This window comes from Hyperoodon ampullatus (assembly GCF_949752795.1).
Source record: "Hyperoodon ampullatus genome assembly, chromosome: 14".
NCBI lineage: Eukaryota > Metazoa > Chordata > Mammalia > Artiodactyla > Ziphiidae > Hyperoodon > Hyperoodon ampullatus.
The window spans coordinates 75,157,580-75,177,603 of NC_136927.1; the positions used below are offsets into that span (position 1 = coordinate 75,157,580).

The 20,024-nt window shown below is 46.4% G+C and overlaps 1 protein-coding gene across 14 annotated transcripts in view; it reads right to left on the reverse strand.

Moving 5' to 3' along the window:
• Positions 1-19,211, reverse strand: part of ZMYND8 (zinc finger MYND-type containing 8) — a gene marked incomplete at its 5' end in the record, with an annotated part of 128,678 nt that extends 109,467 nt beyond the window's left edge. For 12 of the 14 annotated variants that reach the window (XM_079720314.1, XM_079720323.1, XM_079720315.1 and 9 more), the window contains one exon: positions 10,611-10,650. In XM_079720314.1, coding sequence (XP_079576440.1) covers positions 10,611-10,635 — 25 coding nt within the window. Of the gene's footprint in view, positions 1-10,610; positions 10,682-12,613; positions 12,643-19,176 lie in introns of those variants that run through there. The other 2 variants (XM_079720310.1, XM_079720316.1) reach the window with 2 other exon arrangements.
• Positions 19,212-20,024: the final 813 nt, after the last annotated feature.

A 20,024-nucleotide genomic window follows, 5' to 3' on the forward strand; every position in this document is an offset into this window, starting at 1 on the left:
AGTAGGAGGCAGTAGCCGGAAGAGAGGTTCCTTTTAGAAAGATCAGGAGGTGGGGTGGAGAGAGATGGGAGACCAATTAAAAGACTATTGCAGGGGCTTCCCTGGTGGCACAGTGGTTAAGAATCCACCTGCTAATGCCGGGGACACGGGTTCAAGCCCTGGTCCGGGAAGATCCCACATGCCGCAGAGCAACTAAGCCCCTGCGCCACAACTACTGAGCCTGTGCTCTAGAGTCTGCAAGCCACAACTACTGAAGCCCACGCGCCTAGAGCCCGTACGACACAACAAGAGAAGTCACCTCAATGAGAAGCCCTCGCACCACAACGAAGAGTGGCCCCCGCTCGCCGCAACTAGAGAAAGCCTGCGCGCAGCAATGAAGACCCAACACAGCCAAAAATAAAAATAAATAAAATAAATAAATTTATTTTTAAAAAAGACTACTGCAGTTCACTGGTGATAACCTGAAAAAGAGTGATGTTTACGACATATTATTTTAAGTAAACGACACAAAAAGGCAAAGGACAGAAGAATCGAGGATCAGTCGCACAGCCCTGGCCTAGCCAACTGGCAGAGTCCTGGCTAACTGATCCTAGTGGAGAAGCAGGTGTCCTGTTGGGGGTGGGGGGTAGGGAGCAGGAGGGAAGGTGGACAGTGAAATCGGTTTTGGACACGTTGAGTCTGAGACACCCATGAACAACAAACAGGCAGGGCAGTCAGGTGGGCAGCTGGCCTTCTGCATCATGACTCAGGAGAAATCCAGGCTGGAATTAAAATATCTGTGAGTCATAAAGCCACAGATGTGGGCAAGATCACCCAGGAAAAGAAAGTGCTGGGCAAGGTGAGGACTTTCAGCAACTCCAACGTTTAATGGAGAAGAGAAGGAGCCAGGGAAATCGAAGGAAAAGCACTGGAAGCGACAGTTTCCAGGAGAAAAATGATCAGCAAGATCCAATGCCTCTGTGAGATCAAGACACGGGAGTACTGACACCATCCACTGGAGTCTACAGGAAGCCCAGTGATAACTGTTAACGTGGAGGGTCTGGGTGGAGCTGGCAGGACAAAGCAGGAGGTGAGGAAGCCAAGACGTGAGTACAGACACTCCTCTTAAGAAGTTTGGCTTTGAAGGGGCCAGAAATAGGAGAACTGCTAATAGGAAAGATGCAAGGTCAAGAGAGGAAATGTGGAAGAGACCTGAGTATGTTCAGAAGTCTGTACAGGGGACTTCCCGGGTGGTCCAGTGGTTAAGACTCTGCGCTTCCACTGCAGGGGGCCACGGGTTCGATCCCTGGTCAGGGAGCTAAGATCCCACATGCTGCACAGCACGGCCAAAAAAATATTTAAAAATAAAATAAAATAAACAAATAAAAATAAAAACAAATGTCTGTACATTCCTCCAAAGGTAAAACACAGAGCTAACCCATGACTCCAAACCACACTCCTAGGTCTACACCCAGGAGAAATGAAAACATACACCCACACAAAAACTCATTCACGAACATTCACAGCACTGTTCTCCATAATAGCCAAGAAGAGGAAACAACTCAAATGTCCATCAACAGATGAATGGATAAAACAAAACAAGACAATGGAATAACCCGACGGAACATTATTCAGCCATAAAAAGGAATCAAGTGATGTGTGCTACAACGTGGATGAGCCTTAAAAACATTATTCTACGTGAAAGAAGCCAGACACAGAAGGTCACATATTGAATGATCCCATTTACGTGAAATGTTCAAGATAAGCAAATCCAGAGAGGGAGAGAGTAGATTAGTGGTTGTCAGGGTAAAGGGGCAATGAATGGGGAGTGATTGTTAAATGTTCTAAAATTGACCGTGGTGATCACCACTGCACGATTCTGTGAACGGATTAAAAACGATGTTACTGGGAATTCCACAGCGATCCAGTGGTTTGGACTCCACGCTCCCACACAAGGGCGCAGGTTCTATCCCTAAGATCCTGCAGGCCGCGCGGCATGGCCAAAAAAATAAACGAATAAAATTTTAAAAATAAAAATAAAAACCATGTTACTGTTGGGACTTCCCTGGTGGCATAGTGGTTAAGACTCCACGCTCCCAATGCAGGAGGCACAGGTTCGATCCCTGGCCAGGGAACTAGCTCCCACATGTCCCAACTAAGACTTCCCATGCCACAACTAAGGAGCCCACGTGCGGCAACTAAGACCCGGTGGAACCAAATAAATAAATAAACAAATAATATTTTTTAAAAACATATAAAGATGATCAACATTTAAAAAAAAAAAAACATGTTACTGTTCACTTTGAAATGCTGGATCTCTGGGCGCCAGGAAAACTGGAAACAGGTGGAGGGAAAGTGGAGGGGGAGGGACGGGAGCATGGGGAGGGCCTGGAATATGTAATACCGCACACCCCCCCACTGTGAGATGTGGCCTTGCCAAACTCTCTCCCCTCAAGCCAACAGTAAAGGGGCCCCCATCAGTGGAGAAAACTGAAATAACTACTCTTTGAAACTTTCAGGCAAAAAAAAGTGCCAGGATCTCTAAAAGGCCTCAGACCTAGAAAGTTAACTCTAGAGGCATTTGGAGGAGGAAAAAGAAGAGGCGGTTCTTTTGAAACTATGGTTGAAAACGGTCCATTGTAGATCACAGTCTCCTGGAGTAACAGTAGTCACATAAACATGTAACGTGGGTCACGCTTCAAAACGGGGGCAAACACAAGGTTTTCCACAAGTAAACCACAAAGATAAATTGCACGGATGTGCCGACAGGATTCCGTGAACAGACGCACGGATGCTAGGCTGGCGAAGAGAAAGTAGAAGGTTTCTCATTTGGGAAGGCGTATCCAACATCCTCAGAGTTCCGCGATATCTTAGACCTTGTTGGGAGAGGAACAATCTGGTAGTTATCTAACTCGCAAATCAATTCCTTCCATTGCACAGTACATGGATGGCACTTCTTGGGCTGGAGGAGATGTAGAAGAGCCAAAACAGAGTTAAAAATACTGATGCTCATTTTTGAAAAGAAAAATTCTCAGCACTTCCGTATCTCACTGTGATTTAAGAGTGTTTACGGTTTTATTTTCTTAAACAGTTTCCTTGGGGTAAAAAAAATGATAGAAGGTCTCTACCTCATAGCCGTCCTCATAAACAACCCCTTTGTGAAACAGTCTTAATTTACATACAACAGTGAGAACGAGTATCCTGTACTAATTGAGGTCTGGGGCTGGTTAGCAAATTGCTGTAATTGTACATCCTCCAGCATCCTGTCTCGGAAAACATATCCATACCCAGGCAAATCTCAGCAAGAATGATACTGTTCAAGATTTTAATATCCTGGGCTTCCGCTGCATCTGTGCATGGTTTCCAAGTGGCTCGTTCCCTTGTGCGGGTGACATTACACAGACATTTTAAAAAATGGTTTCAGCTCTGGCAGCCTGGCATCCATACACCACAATCATTACTGCAAAATGCACACACAGCAGGATCAAGATGCAAGCAGCCCAAACAGGGGAGCCTTTGTATGGAGATGTGAGCTAGCTCCCAGCGTCCATCATTTTTCAGACTTTAAGTCCCTGGCCTTGGAGGAGCTTGTTCTGACCTCCTGCATCGTGTGGCCAAAATCCTGCAATGAACAGTGCTGTGTCCAGTCTCACACAGAGAAAGCAAACCCACAACCCTCCACCACTTGTGGCCCAGAGATGTGTTTTGTTGGGTTCATGCACGGTCTTTCAGAAACTGGGCTATACGGATCACGTTTCTAAACCAGGCATTTTTACAGGGGCAAAAAAAATAAACTCCCAGGTGGTGACACCCAGTGAGCCATATTCCTGCTCCAGCTCGTCAGCAATCAAATGGAGGTACCCTCCCCCTTTAGGACAGATACTCTCCAACTCACCAAAGGCCCCAGCACCCCTGGATGCCAGCTACACTCACTGGTCCACCTGCAGGCCCCTGCAGACATCTCACCTGGGATCCTTCCGGTAGAGCTCATGACCAAGTACAAACGTTTAAAATCAAAGATAAAACCTGACCCCAATTCTCCAATCTGCCACTTCATTAATCTCTCTCTGCCTCAGTTTCCGGAACTATAAAATGGGAATAAAAACACCTGTAACACAGCGTTATTATGAGAATCGAATGAAGTAATTTGCATATAATACCTGGCACCTAGTAAGTACTCAGAAAACATCAGCGAGGCAAACACACTTGGCATCTAGACAGTATTTCCAAGTTTTGCTTGAGCATCTTTCAGCAGATCATTACCCCCAGACACAAATGTCAACCTGACATCTTGAAAGCATGAGAGCTTTGTCTCCCGAGAACTAAAATGCTCCGGTAAATGTCAAGGCTGGCGTTATGGCAATGCCTGGCTTGGGAATTATTCAGTTAATAAGTGAGTATGTGTCAGGGGTAAGAGGGTGTACAAATTGAAATTTAGTTAGAGAACCTGAAAGGTCGTACAAACTAGGTGTAGGAACAGAATGAAAGAACTCTGAGCCAATTATTGTCAGAGTTTCTAAGTTTCTCAAGTATATACAGTTCGGAGCCTCTTCACCCACAAGTAGGGAATGATGTTGCCAGTTTCCCAAGATGCCTGGTGGTCACCTCATCCTCTTTTGAGGATTACCTCTTTCCCAGTGGGGGCAACGTTGGGGGGGTCCAGATGTCTAGATACCGGCCCTTCCCCAGCCAAAGGGCAGAAACATGACACTAGGTAAGGGACTCTCCCTAGGGACTTTGCCCTATTGACCCTGAGGAGGCTGTATACTAGCTCCGCCCCCCAGAGCAGCCCTGGGCCTCCACCCATTCCCTCAACCCCATGAGCCAACCGACCACCTTCCAGTCCATCCTCTTCCTGCTCCAATTAACCAGAGCCGGATTCCATTGCTCACAACCAAAGAACCCTGATCAGACGGTCCCGAGGGGGAGCTGAAGCACTGAATGTCCCAAAGCATAAGAAAAGCAGGCTAGAGAAACAAGTTTGTGTTCGCAGAGCCCACACCATCACAACATGGATTTTGAATAATTAGGACTGAAAGAGAAATAAGCCTTCACCCCAGCTTTTGCTAACTGGTCACATTTGGACCAGGCTGACCTCAGCTCTCAGAACCCCAGCCACCCTGTATCATAACTCCAGGCCTTTCTTTACGTATGCGATTTCCTCACCTAACCGGAGAGGTTCTATCAGAAAGGTTCGCAGGACACAGAAGCAGCCAGTCACCTGGCCATACAGTGACCCTGGAGGATAGGAACTCACCTCCACACAAAGAAAGCCATCCAACACAATCCCTGGGGAGAGAGGAAGGTCTCCCTCTAAACCAGGTGACACCATCCCCTTCACGATTCGCCACCAGAACAGGGGCTCCAAAGGCCCTGAGAAAATCAGTCCAAAAGGCTGCAGACCGGATTTCTTCAAATGTCTCAGAGGATAGGATGCCGGTCCTGAACCTGCCTGCTGGGGTGCCCTACACAATTTTTTGACTGATTTGCAGTATTTTATTAGTTTTAGGTGTATAGCATGGCGATTCAGTATTTTTTGTAGATTATACTCCAGTTATTACAAAATAATGACTGCAATTCCCTGTGCTGTACAATATATCCCTATTGCTTATCTATTGTATTTTACACATAGGAGTTTGTATCTCTTAATCCCATACCCCTACCTTGCGCCCCTCCCTGCTTCCACATCCCCACTGAAAATCACTCGTTTGTTTTCTAGATCTGTGAGCCTATTTCTCTTGCTATATACATTCAGTTGTTTTATTTTTTTAGATTCCACATGTAAGTGGTATCATGCAGTAATTGTCTTTGACTTATCTCACCAAGCCTAATATTCTCTAGATTTATCCATGTTGCTACAAATGGCAGAATTTCATTCTTTTTTTATAGGTGAGTAATATTCCACTGTGTGTGTGTGTGTGTGTGTGTGTGTGTGTGTGTGCGCGCGCACGCATGCGCATATATACACATATATCTTCTTTAACCCTTCATCTGTTGATGGACACGGGTTGCTTCCATATCTTAGGTATTGTAAATAGTGCTGCTACAAACATCAGGGTGCACATGTCTTTTCAAATTACTTTTCTTTTTTTCATATATATACAACCAGGAGTGGAACTGCTATAACAGGGTAGTTCTATTTTTAGTTTTTTGAGGAACCTCCATACTGTTTTCCATAGTGGCTGCACCAATTTACCTTCCCACCAACAGTGCACAGGGGTTCCCTTTTCTCCACATCCTCACCAACACTCATTATTTGTAGACTTTTTGATGATAGCCATTCGGACAGGTGTGAGGTGATATCTCGTTGTTCTGATTTGCATTTCTCTGATGATTAGCGATGTTGAGCATATTTTCAGGTGCCTGTTGGCCATCTGTATGTCTTTTTTGGAAAAATGTCTATTCAGGTCTTCGGCCCGTTTTTTGATTGGGTTGTTTGATTTTTTGATATTCAGTTATATAAACTTTATATATTTTGGATTATGCAATTCTTTTTTTTTTTTTTTTTTTTTTTTGCGGTATGCGGGCCCCTCATTGCTGTGGCCTCTCCCGTTGCGGAGCACAGGCTCCGGACACGCAGGCTCAGCGGCCAAGGCTCATGGGCCCAGCCACTCCGCGGCATGTGGGATCTTCCCGGACTGGGGCACGAACCCGTGTCCCCTGCATCGGCAGGCGGACCCCCAACCACTGCACCACCAGGGAAGCCCAAGCCAGGTTTTCTTAAATCTCCATGCCATCCTGCCTCTCAAATGGGAGGGAGGTTGACCATGGTGGTGTAGGGCCTGGAGAGAGAAGGAGCCTAACACTGTAGCAGAAGAGACCATCAGCAAACAAAATAAATAGAAGTACAAGGTCATGGACAAGGGGCTACAAAGAGCCTTTCAGAATGCCACGAATGTTCAACTAACTTGATCTGGGCCATGGTCCCATAAGTGTATACACGTGTGAAAGTTCACCAAGCTGAATGCTGAATGTAAGATTTTAAGTATACCACAAAACGGTAAAGAATGGCAGGTGGCAGGAGCCACTTTCTCACTGTGGGAGTGGGAAATTACAGATAAGTAAGGGGAGAAGGCTGGAATGATCTATGTGGTAATGGATCAGAACTGGAGACAAGTGTATGAACTCAATTTAACAGAGATACAGATAGAAATGTTTATAGATGTGTATACATGTGGGTTCCTATACACATATATATGCTTCTTTGCTCTGTCAGCTGACAGAACCTAGAAGCAAAGACACCTCAGCAGCAATGAGCACATCCAGCACCCAGATCTTGGTTTCTAAGGCCATTCTCCGATAACAACCAGGGTCCTTGGGGAAAATATACAAGATGAGCCTAGAGCATCCTGCAGTGCCAGAAATTAAGAAAGTGTTCAATCAATCAACCAACAATGACGTCAGAGGGACACAGGACACAGGAGCCGACTAAAAGTGCTCCCAGTGGCCAAAGCTAGAACAATTTGAGCAACAAAATAAGTAATACAAAACCCAAAGTATAAAACAGTTGAGTCCTTGCTGACGTAAATAAATGGCTGAACAAATAAATGGGAGAAACAAGACAAGTCTCCCATACAGAACAACATGAAATAATTTATGTAGATACTCTGGCCTTCGGAAGCTGGAGCATGGCTCTCCACACTTCGTAAGTGTGGGCCGGGCACCGTGACTTCCTTCCAAAAAGGAAGGGGAGAAACCTGACAAACACTCCCTTGGCCAAGTGATCGAGGTCAACACCACCAGTGATAAATCATGTTCATAATATAGACCCTTGATATGATGTGATGGAAACGGCCCTTTAAGGTCTTCCTCTCAAAAACCCATAATTCCGGCCTACTCCAATCCAACCATGAGAAAAACATCAGATAAACCCCAAATGAGGATCATCCTACAAAATACCTGACCGGTTTTCCTCCAAACTAGGAAGGCCATCAAAAACAAGGAAAGTCTAACAAACTGTCACAGCCAAGAGGATTCTAAGGAGACACGAGAGCTAAATGTCATGTGGGACCCTGGATGGGGTGCTGGAAGAGAAAAGGGATCTTAGTGGAAAAACTAAGGAAATCTGAACAAAGCATCAACTTTAGTTGGTAATAACACACTAATTCTTTAATTGTGACAAATGGACCAGACCAATGTATGGTGTTAATAACAGAGGAAAAACTGTAACTCCGTGTGTGTGTGTAACTATGTGTGTGTGCGTCGGGGGGGTGGTATGGGAACACTCTGCACTAGCTTCACAACTTACCTGGAAATCTAAATCTAAAACTGCTCTAAAATTAGAAGTTTATTTTTAAAAACATAACAGAAAATGATGGAATGGCTCCTGTGGACAGGGTGGCCACTGAAGGCCTCCCTCAGGAGCTGACGTCTGAGAAGAAGCTGAGATGAGAAGTAGGCAGCAGGACCCAGGGGCAGCGTTCCCGGCAAAGGGCCCCCAGGAGAGGACAGAGGGGAGGGAGGCTGGGGAGCTCAAGTGGGGTCAGGTGCACAGAGCATCTGTCACAAGGTAAACAAAAGTAAAGGAAGCTGAAGGGGTCAGGCCAGACAGGTTGGTCACAGTCACTTCAGACTGGAGCCTGAGGGCACTGGAAGGTCAGTGGATGGACTCAGCAAGATGACATGCACCTGATGGAGTGTTTTTCCAAGATCGCCCTGGCTGCTGGCGGGAGAGGATGCGGTGGGGCAGATAAGGGATTATGATGGCCCCAGAGTGGTCACACCTCGGACAGCCCAGACACAGAAGGTGAAGGGCTAGGAGCACCCGGGGGTCTGAAAGAAGACAAGAAGCGGGGTCTCCACGCTCAAGGGGAAGAGAAGAGGGGTCTCCACACGCAGAGGGAAGGGCCTGAGCTGAACAGGCCTCCTGCTCTGGCTGACGGTCCCCGATTCTGACCCTTTTGGAGAAGTCTCCACAACGGGGCTCCAGGGCCTTCCAGGCACCGAGTGCTCAGGAAGGAAGCACCTCCCTGGAGTCCGAGCCTCGGTTCAGTTCGATCCCATCCTACACTTTCTGCCTGGGAGACATTACCACTCGGAGCCTCGGTTTCCTCAACGGCAAAATGGGACCACCACCTCCCATCTCTTGTCAGGTAAGAAAAGGCTCCTGGACCCTACAAGCACAGCCTTCATAAATGCCACCAGCAAGTATTACTTTTACGAGAGTAAGCCCAAGGTGGAAGGAATCTTAGAATCTCATCTGACAGCCCGTTTTACAGATAAGAAAACAGCGGCAGAGCCAGAACGTGTCCAAGTGAGCGAGCAGAGCAAGGACGGCGAGCCCGGTTCCCAGCCCCCGTTCTCTGGGCTTCTCCACACTCAATTCTGAGCCCAAAGCGGGGGGACTGAGACAGGCTTCCCCATCAGCAACTGTCTCCAAACACCTCTTGTTCAGACTCCCCTGGGGCTCTCCTCACCATCAGAGGTGCTGCGGGCCCAGCCTGGCCTGGGCTGGGGCGGGGGTGGGGCTCTGGTGAAGGGGAGCAGCCCTCCGACGGGCCCCCCCCACGCACCGACCACCCACCCGGACAGCCTGGCCTGTCCACCTGAGGGGCCTCCCCTCCTCTCTGAACCAGGCCCAGGCCCCCATCAGGCAAATCAGGCAGCAACAACGGCCAGCCCCTGCTTCCCAGGTCACCACCATGCCACCACTATCTGACCCTCGTCTTTGCCCACAGCGACACGCTGTCTTGTCAAAATCCTCAAAAAGCTCTGTTGTCTCAGGCGACTTCACGGAGCCACTCTTTGTGAAGCTCTTGGGCTGGAGGAGAGTCTTTCTGGCCGAGTCTATACTCACCCTCTGTCTAGTCCAACCCGCCTCCCCCCCAGACTCCAGCACAGGTACTCAGCGACTTGTTGAAAGAATAACACCACCGTGGTACAACAACTAAGTCTGGAGATGAGCATTTTCGTCAACCAAAGAGGTGAGAAACGTTCCCGCGGCTCATTTCTAAAAGCACCCTGAAGGCAAATGTGAATAACTGCTTCCTTGCGGGAAACCTCGTGAGATCTCACACAGACCAATCAGAAAGTACCAATGCCTCAATTAGAAGATCCTTGAGGAGCTCTAACACAGGATTCTGAAGAGAAGCACATACCATGTTTACTCCGATTTGCACAATTCTGTCCTACATGCAAACACTGGCCCCAGCATTCCAGGAAGTCCTAACATTTCCCTTTAATCTCTAACCAAGACCAACGTTTACCAAGGAAGTGGGTCACCTTCGTTCCACCTCTGCGATTCCAAAGAGGCCTGTTACTGAAATCAGAAACCTAGCAGCGGCTGGAGACTCCAGTTGCTTCTAGAACATGCTTTATTTAAATTGATTCCCGAAAGTCACCCTGCAGAGAGCTAGCCAGCCGCCCTCCGTCATGACACTCACACGTAAAATTTACTGTCCGGACAATTTCCGACAGGTCGGAACACCTACACAGACACGCCAAAGGAAAGCAAATCAAAAGGAGATTTCTGTATAAATGAGGTTCATCCATCAAAGGTGCCAACCTCTCAAAATCGGAGGAGTGTTAGAGCCTCCACTGGTAAGCCACGCTTCACTGCACTGAAACAACAAGAAAAAGAAATTCCAATTTCCTCCTCTGCTCTGGATAGATAATACGAGATTTTTACTTACCTTTGGAGCGAGTAGAGATATCCATGCCCTCCACCACCTCCTGTTCTGTTTTTATTTCCTCTTCAGCCAAGCTGAAATAGAGCAAATTATGTTCACGTTTAGGTAGACTGAGAACTTGCCCCATGGGGGCGGTTATTTAGAAGTTCTAACAGCAAACCCACATTTTTCAGACAATCTTCCAAGGGCAGGGGGAAAGGAACCCACACCCTGCTTTCAAACAAAGTGTTAAGAATCCTATAGGAGTGTTTTTAAACACTAGCTTGTTCTTTAAGTCAAATTACTATTCCAGTTGTCATGCTATTGGAAGATGCAAAAGGCTTTTTTAAGACACACAATTACAATCTACCCCCATGGACCAATGAAAACCCAGCCTTCAAGTAAGTAAGTTTCTCATTGTTAACACTGGGTTCAGGTTGGAGGTGGTTTTTGGGGCACCTGGAGTTCAGATCTCTGAATTCTGCAAGGCAAAGAGTATTTTCCCAGACCTCCTGGCTAAATCTTACTATTCCCCAACGAGGCAGGAACATGAAAAAATATATAGGTTAAGCTACAAAGTAGAAAAATATGCTCAGGCGAGAAGCAAAAGGCCTGGTCTCAAAACATTCAAACCACCAGCACTTAGCCCAGGAATTAGGATTGGGGTCTCCACACTCCCAACCCCTGGGATATTTCCTCTCTGTAGCAGGAATGGCTTAGAGAAAGCATTCAGCACTCTTTTGAGCTGTGACTAATTACCCCCACCACAAAAGTGGAATGAGGAAGGATTATTTAAGACAGGATGAGAGTTGGGGGTTGGGATAAGAAGCAGGGAAAACAGGCCCCTCTGCTGGGCCATCCACCAGAATCTTCTCTCGCTCTCTCGGCTGGAACTCCCCGCTGAACAGGGTGCCGGCAGGCCATTCCCTATCTTCCCCACGGACATACACACACCTCTCAGGCCAAGCCAGGAAAAGTTCTGCTTTTCTAAGTGCCAACAGTTTGAGGTGCTGGAACTTTCCAGGCATTCGTCTGACGACGAAGTGATAAGAACCTGAGCAATTATTCTAGATGCAATTCCATCGGACTGTGGTTCAACAAGAAGAAATGGGCGCATCTCCAACTGAAATGGCTGAAATCTTCCACCTGGAAGACTCAAAAACCAGGACAGGGGGGACGCTGGGTAAGGCAGGAAGGATTAGAATGTCCCTTCTGTGTTTCGTGGTCTGGGACTGTGACGAGACAAAAGGTAAGTCCCAAAAGTCCTGGAACCTCAGGGTCAGATGGAGCTGCATTTAGGAGAGTTCCGTGTTTGATGGGACTACATAGAAAGGACGAAATGAGAGCTGAGAATTAAGTAAGAAGGACTTAAAGGGCTCCAACTTCACTGGTCCCAGCAGAGAGAAGAAACAGAAAGGCAGCGTGCTTTTAAATCAGAATGTTAACACATTTAGGTCTCTGATATTGAACCCCGTTGACAATTTCATCCACACTGCCTTTGTAGAGAAAGCCTGGGACACAAATCACCGAAGAAACAACAGACGTGTTGTCACAAATGGTTTTCATCAGAAGACATTGCTTCTGAAATTAAACATGTCACTAACGTGCACTAATACAACCCTGATTTTGTGGCAGGTGATTTTAGCACGGATACTTTTTACTCCAACTTAAGAGGCAAACAATCTCAACTCAGAAACACACCCTGCCTGCAACTTGCCCAGACTGTCCAAATGGATACTGCTGATGGTTTTTTGCTTGGAGTGACTGGAAATAAATTTTAACAGAAAGCCCCATGCGGCCCCTTCAAAGAGGGGGAGATGGTCAGCTTCAAAAGAACAGACAGCAACCCTGATCTTTCCAGCAACTAGAATTTTGCTCCCCTCTCTAGCATGAAGTATGTGAAATCCTAAACTTCTTGAAACCGATCCCATATTTTGAGTGATGGAGAAAACGCTAATCTGGGATCCAACCAAAATGTTTGGTAGTGAAAAGAAACAATTATGCATTACAGACTCCCCCAAACCCACTTGAAGGATTTCTGCAGCGCTGAAAACATTCAAAGGTGTATAGATCATGGAGTTGGGCTGCATTCAAGAGAACAATTATTTGGCTTGTAACAGCCTAGAGGAGGCTGAATACTTCAGGCAGGAAAGCTGCTGAGAGGCTAAGAAAATGCAAACTAGGGATGGGGTGGCTATATGCTGCTGAGTTTAAGATAATTCTGGAGCAGAAAAGAGGGAAAAGAAAGTTAAGCTGTTTTATCTTTCCAAGTATTACAAAGTGGGCACCATAATCACCTAACTTTAGCAATAGCACCACCAGGATTTAGCCAAGGATTTGAAGGACAACAATTTCAGAAAACCATCTTTTTCAGATCAGCAAGCCACCCTTTCAAAGGGAACCCATGCATGCACATGCATGCGCGCACGCACACACACACACACACACAACTTGTATTTGACTAAAGGAAATTGCAATGTCTATGCACCTAAAGGAAAAAAAATTTTTTAAACTTCATTTACAAAAGCAAAGACCAGAATGCAAAATTAGTCATTTTGAATAGCCACATCTAAAGGGACTTCCTTTTTTCTACACCACTGATCTCATTTTTTTTTTTCTTTTTTGGTTTAGTGTTAAGTACTAGTATGTTATTAGGGGAAGAAAAAAAAAAAAAACTATGAATATTACATCAAAAGTGATGGTGAGAAAAGATTTGTACCTGTCTGAATGCCCCACAGATCTTGGTCAGTTTAGGTTAAGAACTGTTCAGTCATATGGAGGGGAAAAAAAACAGTCAAATAATAATTGTTAAAAAGAAAAAGCAGCTGCGTCTGAAGAAAAGACTTTGAACTCTCCTCATTAACACATTAAAGTCTATTAGAAAATACACAGCATTTTTCCTTCCATATCTGCTAGATTCCAGCAACCCCAATTATTTAAATCCAAAACAATGGAACAAGCAGCCCTTGTTTCAAACTGACATTACTTTTTTTTTTTTTTTTTAAGGTCAGCTGGGGAGGCTGGGGCCCGCTAAAGGAAAGGGTAAAATTAGCTGAAAATCTCACCCCAACAGGACAATACACCATCAACTAGTTATATACATTGTTATGTTCCCACCACCATCACCTCTTGCACTCACGGGTTCCCCTAAGTCACTTGCCCCTGGATTTCACCAACTGATACATTTCAGGCAATTAAAGAAGAAATAACAGGCGCCTGCACATACAACCAAGACCATCCCATCCCGTCCCAGAAAGAATAAAAGATTTCTCCCCCAATGCCTGAGCAAGAAAACCTCTGCTTACTTCTTCACCTGCATGCACTGGAAAAGAGCAATTAAAAGTTGCAGATGAACTGCACCTCCAGGATGTTTTAAGCCTTCTGATTTTTAATTCTGAAGACTCAAGGCTGGTCCGTAACTCCCAGGAATCCCATCCCCTCAACACTTCCAGGAGAGAGAGAAAAGAGAAAACATCTAGTTTGGACAGAAAACTGCCTGGAAACACAATGCCCAGATATTTCTTTTCCCCAAGTGCCCCTACTTGACTGTTAACCAAGAATATCTAACCCCTCTAGAATATATAACCAGCATGCACAAGAGTCTGGGTCTACAGCTGAGGATCATCACACAGCAATTCAAGAATCATGCAATCATACGAAAGGACTTTTCCTTCAGCTTTTTACTTTCATTCAAAATACCAAAGTGGTCCAGGCTGTAAGAAATATTTCATCCCCAAGACACAAACATCTTTCCTCTTCTAGATCACAAAATAGTGAACATTAAAATCAAAACACCATGCTGCCCTAAATCTGCAATTAATTTCTTTAAAAATTGGGGGGAGGGGAGGGAATGGTTAGCAGCTTTATATAAGCACTCACCTAAAACAGGCAGAGTCATCGGTAGCTAAGCTATTTATGCAGGATTCTTAAAATGGCGTCTGGCAACACTGCCTCATTCCTGTATTGAAGCTAAAATGGTAGCAGTTTGTTCAATAGCTGTAGCTCTTGCTTAAGCAGCCCTGCTAGTTTCAAAGCCACCTTCCTAAATATCAGAACTAGGAAAAGCTCAACCAAAGGACACCAACAACCCAACGTTTAGAAGCTTGGGAAAAAAAAAAATCTGCAGTGACAGGGGGAGTTTGTGAAGTCACAGGTTCCTAAGGAAAACCCTTCCCCTTCAGATCCTGAGCCTTCAACGTGAGGCTCTAAAATGAGGCCCCCTTGGCTTCGAATCAGGCGGGTGGAAGGTGAGGAATTAGGCAGCCCTGTGGCATGAAGTGCAGACAGACAGGTGTCTGTGCAAACAACCAAACTGTTAAAAGGGAGCAGGCTTGGTGGGGGGGGGGGTGCGGAGGAAGCCCATTCCCCCTTTCTGGTAGATGAGAAACCAGCTCTGCATCCCTACCAAAGAGGAGCTAGGGAAAATGAAAAGTGCTTCCAGGGCAGCAGGCATCTGAAGGGCTGCACCCCAGCCTGAGGCAAAAGTCAAATAAAAAGGCTGTTTAATAAGCCTGAAAACGGCCACCAAACACCCAGCCAGTCCTAAGACAGTTAACCTCGAGGAAAGATAATCCGAGTCTGCAGAGAAGAAACAACAGGAAAACATCGCCCTTAGCCAAGGCGCAGGATACTCACAAATTAGATTTTTGTCCACCCCCAACAGAGCCCTCAAAATTAACCATGGGTTTGGCAAAACCCGCTTTCACAGGCCAAGCTAAGAGCCCTCATAGTGGATAATGTAATTGACTGTCACAGGTCTGCGCATGGCCTCAGAACTCTCCTGGTGCTGCGGGTGGAGAGTTTCAAGGTGACTGTTTGTGAGCTTCAGGAGAGAAAGGAGGGCAGAGTGCCCAAGGCTGCACCAGGGCAAGGACGGGCGGCTGGCTCCCGGCCGGCCGGTAGGTAGGTAATCTTGATGACGAGGGACAGGCTGGCAGCCCAGCTTGCTGCAGTGCTGAAATGGCTCCTGCCTGCTTGTTTATCAGTAAGCAGAGTGGGGTGGAGGGGGAAGGGCATCCATAGCCTTAGCAACCTGAAGCCAAGGGTGAATCCTTCCTTGTTTCTGCCTTTGAGAGCAAGAGCAGGGCTGCTACACAGATTCCCTTCCTCCTCCTCTGCTGTGGGGTGGCCAAGGCACTTTTGCACGTATCTTTCTTTTCAGGGTCAAACCAGAGGCAAAGCCAGACCCAGGGCTTCCCAGCTGAAAAATGTTTGTGGCCTCTGCCCAGGAGAGAGAAGGGGGGCGGGGTGGGGGGAAAGGAGGCAAAAGAAACAAAGAGATCACACATGTGAAGTGGCTGGACTTTGGAAAAAAAAGAAAAACCTACCTTTGCCTTCAGGGTTTTCTGGGCTGCTGTCACCCCCTCCCCTTTTTCAAATGGTGACTCATTTCCACCCCCCTCCTATTTAAGACCTGAAGCCATTTCCCCACTGTTCTCCCGGGGAAAGAAAAGGGGGAATGTTTTGTTTAAAAGAAAAGGGGTAACAAGAAAGAAAGAAAAGAAAAGAAAAAAAAAAAGCTATTGTTTTCATCCCTAATTTATAATCCAGGAGGCCCCATTGTTTCTTTCTTTCTGACTCAAATCTTTGAGCTGTTAATTATAAAAGTAACTGGACTCAGCTCCAGAAGGCAAACCACGTTCCTGAGCAGCAATTAGAAAAACTCTGTAGAAAGTTTACTGAGTGATTATATATAATTAATTCCTAGTTACAGCCGGAACACTGACCATTTTCTGGCGCTAATAAAAGCAGTTCCTCCTGCTGCCCTACAGGAATGTCACTTAATTTCCCAAAGCAGAAAGTGAATCCATCCTGGAGGGGCTTCAAGGGAAAAAAAAAAAAAAAAAAAAAGGAGAGAAATCAAAAGCTCCAGTGTGTCTGTGTTTGTTCCTTGCAGCTGTGCATCCTCTTTGGGGGCTGAAGAGGCAGAAGGAAAAAGGAAAACAGCCCAATGTTCTGTTCCTCCCTCTGCAATTTACAAACGTGGCAGAGGGAGGACCATCTACCTTGATGTAAAAAAGAAAGGGGGGGGGAGGGGAGATGCCCTAGGCATGGAATGTAGGAGACGCTTCAGCTCCGCGGATGTGCTTTTCCTAAAAGGAACAAAGATGGTAGAAATTTCCAGAAGGCCCGCTCTCGGTCCAGCCACTGCAATTGTCAATCTGTAACCTTTCCTCCAAGTCTATTGGTTCAAAAGCTGGAGAGAGAAACCCCATTGGGCTGCACCGTGAGCCTGCACTGCTGTTCCTAGCTAGTCCTGCTGCAATGCAGACATTTATTTTTTTTCCCCCCTGAGTGAAACTGGAAAACAATGCTACCTTGAGAGCCATTAACTTTTACAGACTCATGTTTGGTGGTGCCCCCAGGACCAGAGGCAAGTGGCTGGCTTGCTCCAGGGCTGAGAACTTGCTGGGGCTGCACATCTGAAAACAGATCTTGGCTTTGCAAACCTGTGGGAGCCATTTTAATGCAAGCTTTTGGAGGACAAATGCCTTGCCCTTAGGTTTCCTTCCAGCCCAACAAATGCACCATTATGCAAACACTGACGGCACCAAAGCAGGAGTCTTGTGATTAGATATTGCTTCCCAGGAGGCCACAAGAACCTCAATATGTAATTTCCATTTACAGCCAGGAGATAAGAACAAAGAAAAACAGCTAAAGCGTCTGAACTTTCTTGTGTGGGGTAGTAGCACGCAAGCAGTTCAGTTCTAAGTATGTTACATCATTAACGGCCTGTCCTTTTACTCTAAGGAGCTGGCCTGTCTTGCAAAGACTTCTCAGCTTAGAATTGGGTACATTCCTCATTATTAAATGAGCCCTTTTCCAATTGGTTCTCAAAGGTGGGTTGCTGGACACCAGTTTAAAAGAAGAAAGATTATTGACTCCATCAAGTTGGCATAACACAGCAACCGAATATACTTCCAGCATTTACGGTCCTGCTGGATTGGTCTCCAGGCTGGAAATTTATGCAGTGAACTTCTAGGGAAATGCTGAAGCAAATGCTAAACAAGAAGCTACTTTTTTCACTCTGAAGTTCTAGCTGCAGCCTTAAGAGATCAGGAGAAATGTAAAAAGTGAGAAATAAATCAGAAGTAAAGGTAAGTGTGCATATACAGATGTGTGGGTCAGGCTTGGAAAAAGGCCGGGTCTGTCGTGTATGAGTCCTGAATCAAGACCAAGTTTGGTGGTGGGTGGGATTTTTACAGACATGTAAGTATCTTAAAACATAAGGACTCACACCACCACCCCCAGCTCCTCCCCACCCCCATGTTTAAGGCTCTGTGACTCTTAAGACCAAGCAGTTTCCTTACATTTCACAAGCAGATCACCTACCCAGAGTTTTCTATCTAATATCCAAACAATCCCAATTCAAGGTCTCCAGTCAAGTCACAATGAACTGAACGTTTCTTCCCTGAGGGTAAACAGGAAGTATAATCTTCAATCCTAGCCCTAGGTTATCAGGAAAAACAGTGGATTCAAACAGTCACCTAAAATCAAGACACTATGAAAAAGCCCTCCTTGGGTTCCTGCTCATAAAAAGCCCCCAACGGCTGGAGCCAAGACCCCCTGTTACAGACAGACCCCAAATGTTCGCCAAACTCTTTATACATGGTCACAGAAATGGATTGCTTTACTTACCCAACAAATGTTCAAGCAACCGTCTCATTTTTCCACAGTTAAGAAGAGAGAACAGGCTGGCAGATTTGGGACTTGATCAAAAAGGAAATTTTTTTAAACAGTTACACGGGATTATTAAAAACACACACACAACAACAACACAACCCAACCACTGAATATGGAATGCTGTCATGAGCCACAGACGTGATTTTATTTCCTCTGCACTCTATCACACAGGAGGACAGAGGATGATACAATGTAAAAAAAAAAAAAAAAAAAAAGGTAAAGGAAAATGAAAACAAGGAGAAAAGATCCATGAGTCCACTGAAAACCATGCAAGAGGAGAAAACTAAGGGATTCAAAAAAAGACTCCTCAGATTTATTGCAGGATGTTGTCCAACATCTCTCCCCCACCCCCCCTCCTACACTCCCCCCCCACCCCCCATCCCCATCCCTACTCCAAAAACTTCCTCCAAAGCCTAGAAAACACTTTCAGAAACATTTGCTGGCTGCAGGCTGGCTTTGCAGAAGAACACTCTGTATCAATAGAAGTCGGGAAAACAGGCTGAACAATGTAGTTTCAAGTGAAGAAACCCTGTAGGAAGAGAAAAGACCATGGGGAGACACCACCACCCACCTAGGCCCCAGGAGCTAGGATCTGTCCTTAGCACTGCTCTGCTGAGGGCTTGGTTCTTTTGCAAACACACGTCCTCTCTGGTCAGAACTGAGTCCAGCCTTCCCAGCACCTCTTTGGAGAGGTAAACTTGCCTGCTTTGCTGTCTGCCATGAGCTCTCCTTGGAGGGGAGCCTGCTTGCTTACCTTCCATTTTCTTCCCCCAGCAGGCATGTGACACAAGAGAAGACAAGAGTGCAAGGGGGAGGGGGGGAACTGCTCAGAGAAAGAGAGAGAGAGGGAGAGAAAAAGAGAGAGGAAGGAGGGGGAGGGAAAAAAAAGCTTCCTTTTTGGCAATACCAGGATCTAGCTTCACACTCTTCTAGAAACACCATGTCCTGGTGGAAGAAAAGGTGTGCCAGGCCCTTGCCAGTTTGCAAAACCGAGCTCTGGCTAATGGCTACTTAGCCATGTGACCCAAGAAAGCAAAAAAAAAAAAAAAAAAAAAAAAAATCTCTCTAAACAGTTCCAAGTTAACCTAAGTGCTGTAGGGGTGACTGTGGCACAGCCAGCCACAGAGAAATCACACTGCTCGCCCACAATGCGGATGTCTCAGAGGGAGGGGGAGAAAAGATGGTTAAAAAGTCGAGCTTACCTCTGTGGATGCATTGTTAACACTGTGTAATGTCAATACTTATAAAACATGGAGGACAGGCTCCTAGTTCTCACAGAAAAAGGGTTTGGCACTTCGGCTTGATGATCTGGCCGCCTAATAAAAGCTCATCCCCGATTGGCTTCCCCGGCAAATCGGAGTGTAAGGCGGCCCCGGATTGGCTGAAACACTTCCTGAGCGATTATCTTTGTGAGGCTCTGGTGAGCAAGAGCCATCCTGTGCATAGAAAAAGACAGGCTAAGCTAGGCCTTTTGCAGCAAGAAAAACTTAGGAAAGGGGCCCGCAGTCGCCCTTCTCCCACACCCTGGCTAGATTTCGCGGCACGAGCAAACCAGTGCAGCCAGCCTGACCTGCTCCAGCAAAGCCCGAGGCCCAGAGGCCACAGGCAAGAGAGTTTTGGGGGTGAGCTGCAAGGGCTCACCCTCATCTGCCCCCCACGGAAACGGCTCTGTCGCTGGGAGGAAGGCTGGCTGTTTTCTAGAACAATCCAGCAGAATGTTCTCCCCACCACCCGCGGGGGGCGGGGAAGTGAAGC